Genomic DNA, 1,638 nt, shown 5'->3' on the forward strand with positions numbered 1-1,638 from the left:
CCCCCAGGGCTGTGCCCGGCCCCGAGAGCACTCAGGCCCTACAGCAACACCAGGGCCACCAGGGCAGCGGGGCAGGGCCACGGCAGCAGCACTGGCAACACCAAGTGCTGCTGCTGCTGGGCACAGCTGCTGGGCCAGCACTGATCTGCCCCCAGCTCTGCACACAGACATTGCTGCTACAGCTCCAGAGAAGGCAACAAGAGGCCATCTCTGGTGAAAACTTTGCTGGGAGATCCTTTAGTTCATTTTTCAGCCACTGAGAGCACAGCTCCTCATAGAAACAGGCTGTGGGTCACAGTAAAGGAGATGGGAAACAAAATGAGAAATGGCGCAAACAATGACATCACTTTGTAGACAATATTTTTAATTAAAACACAGATAAAGAACCTCCAAAATGAAACTAACAAGAAGTATTGAAGATTACATTTACTACAAGTGATTGTCAAAAACGGGCCAATAGTTTAATGTTTCTGAAAGCGTCCAGACAACAGTGCCCTCATGGAAGCCTTGAGCTCCTCGTTCCTCAGGCTGTAGATGAGGGGGTTCAGGGCTGGAGGCACCACTGAGTACAGAACTGACAGGGCCAGATCCAGGGATGGGAAGGACATGGAGGGGGGCTTCAGGTAGGCTAAAAAGCCAGTGCTGAGAAACAGGGAGAGCACGGCCAGGTGAGGGAGGCAGGTGGAAAAGGCTTTGTGCCGTCCCTGCGCAGAGGGGATCCTCAGCACAGCCCTGAAGATCTGCACATAGGAGAAAACAATGAACACAAAGCAGCCAGAAGCTAAACAGACAGCAACCAATGAAATCCAAATTTTTCTGAAGGTAGACTGTGAGCAGGAGAGCTTGAGGATCTGTGGGATTTCACAGAAGAACTGGCCCAGGGCATTGCCCTTGCACAGGGGCAGGGAAAATGTATTGGCTGTTTGCAGCAGAGCATAGAGAAAGGCACTGGCCCAGGCAGCTGCTGCCATGTGGGCACAAGCTCTGCTGCCCAGGAGGGTCCCGTAGTGCAGGGGTTTGCAGATGGACACATAGCGGTCGTAGCACATCACGGTCAGGAGGGAAAATTCTGCTGAAATGAAAAATACATACATAAATAGCTGAGCAGCACATCCTGAGTAGGAGATGTTCCTGGTGTCCCAGAGGGAATTGTGCATGGCTTTGGGGACAGTGGTGCAGATGGAGCCCAGGTCGCTGAGGGCCAGGTTGAGCAGGAAGAAGAACATGGGCATGTGCAGGTGGTGGCTGCAGGCTACGGCGCTGATGATGAGGCCGTTGCCCAGGAGGGCAGCCAGGGAGATGCCCAGCAAGAGGCAGAAGTGCAGGAGCTGCAGCTGCCGCGTGTCTGCCAATGCCAGCAGGAGGAAGTGCCTGATGGAGCTGCTGTTGGACATTTTCTGTGTCTGAACATTTCAACCTACAGAAGGAGGAAAGACAGGGACAACTCGGGGGAGATTTCTCTCAGAAAAGTCAAAGCCCTTTCTCATAAACCATTTCCTGCCACTGAACATCTCTCCCTTGTCTGTGTCTCGGAGATCTTCCTTCACCTTTGCTGCTGGAGCCCTGATTGCTGCTTGCCAATGTTGTGTGAGGAGCTGGACTTTGGCCTGCAGGACACCAGGGAGTCAGCCCAGACTC

At 53.2% G+C, this 1,638-nt stretch overlaps 1 protein-coding gene across 1 annotated transcript; it reads right to left on the reverse strand.

Annotated features, from left to right (window-relative positions):
- Nucleotides 1-461: 461 nt before the first annotated feature.
- Nucleotides 462-1,013, reverse strand: LOC135461146 (olfactory receptor 14J1-like; the record flags this gene model as incomplete). The annotated part of the gene is made up of 1 exon (XM_064738132.1): nt 462-1,013. A coding segment is annotated over one exon (552 nt), but the record flags the coding sequence as incomplete, so codon positions are not given.
- Between the last annotated feature and the right edge of the window lie 625 nt (nt 1,014-1,638).

The sequence above is a fragment of the Zonotrichia leucophrys genome, unplaced genomic scaffold, assembly GCF_028769735.1.
Source record: "Zonotrichia leucophrys gambelii isolate GWCS_2022_RI unplaced genomic scaffold, RI_Zleu_2.0 Scaffold_194_90597, whole genome shotgun sequence".
Lineage (NCBI taxonomy): Eukaryota > Metazoa > Chordata > Aves > Passeriformes > Passerellidae > Zonotrichia > Zonotrichia leucophrys.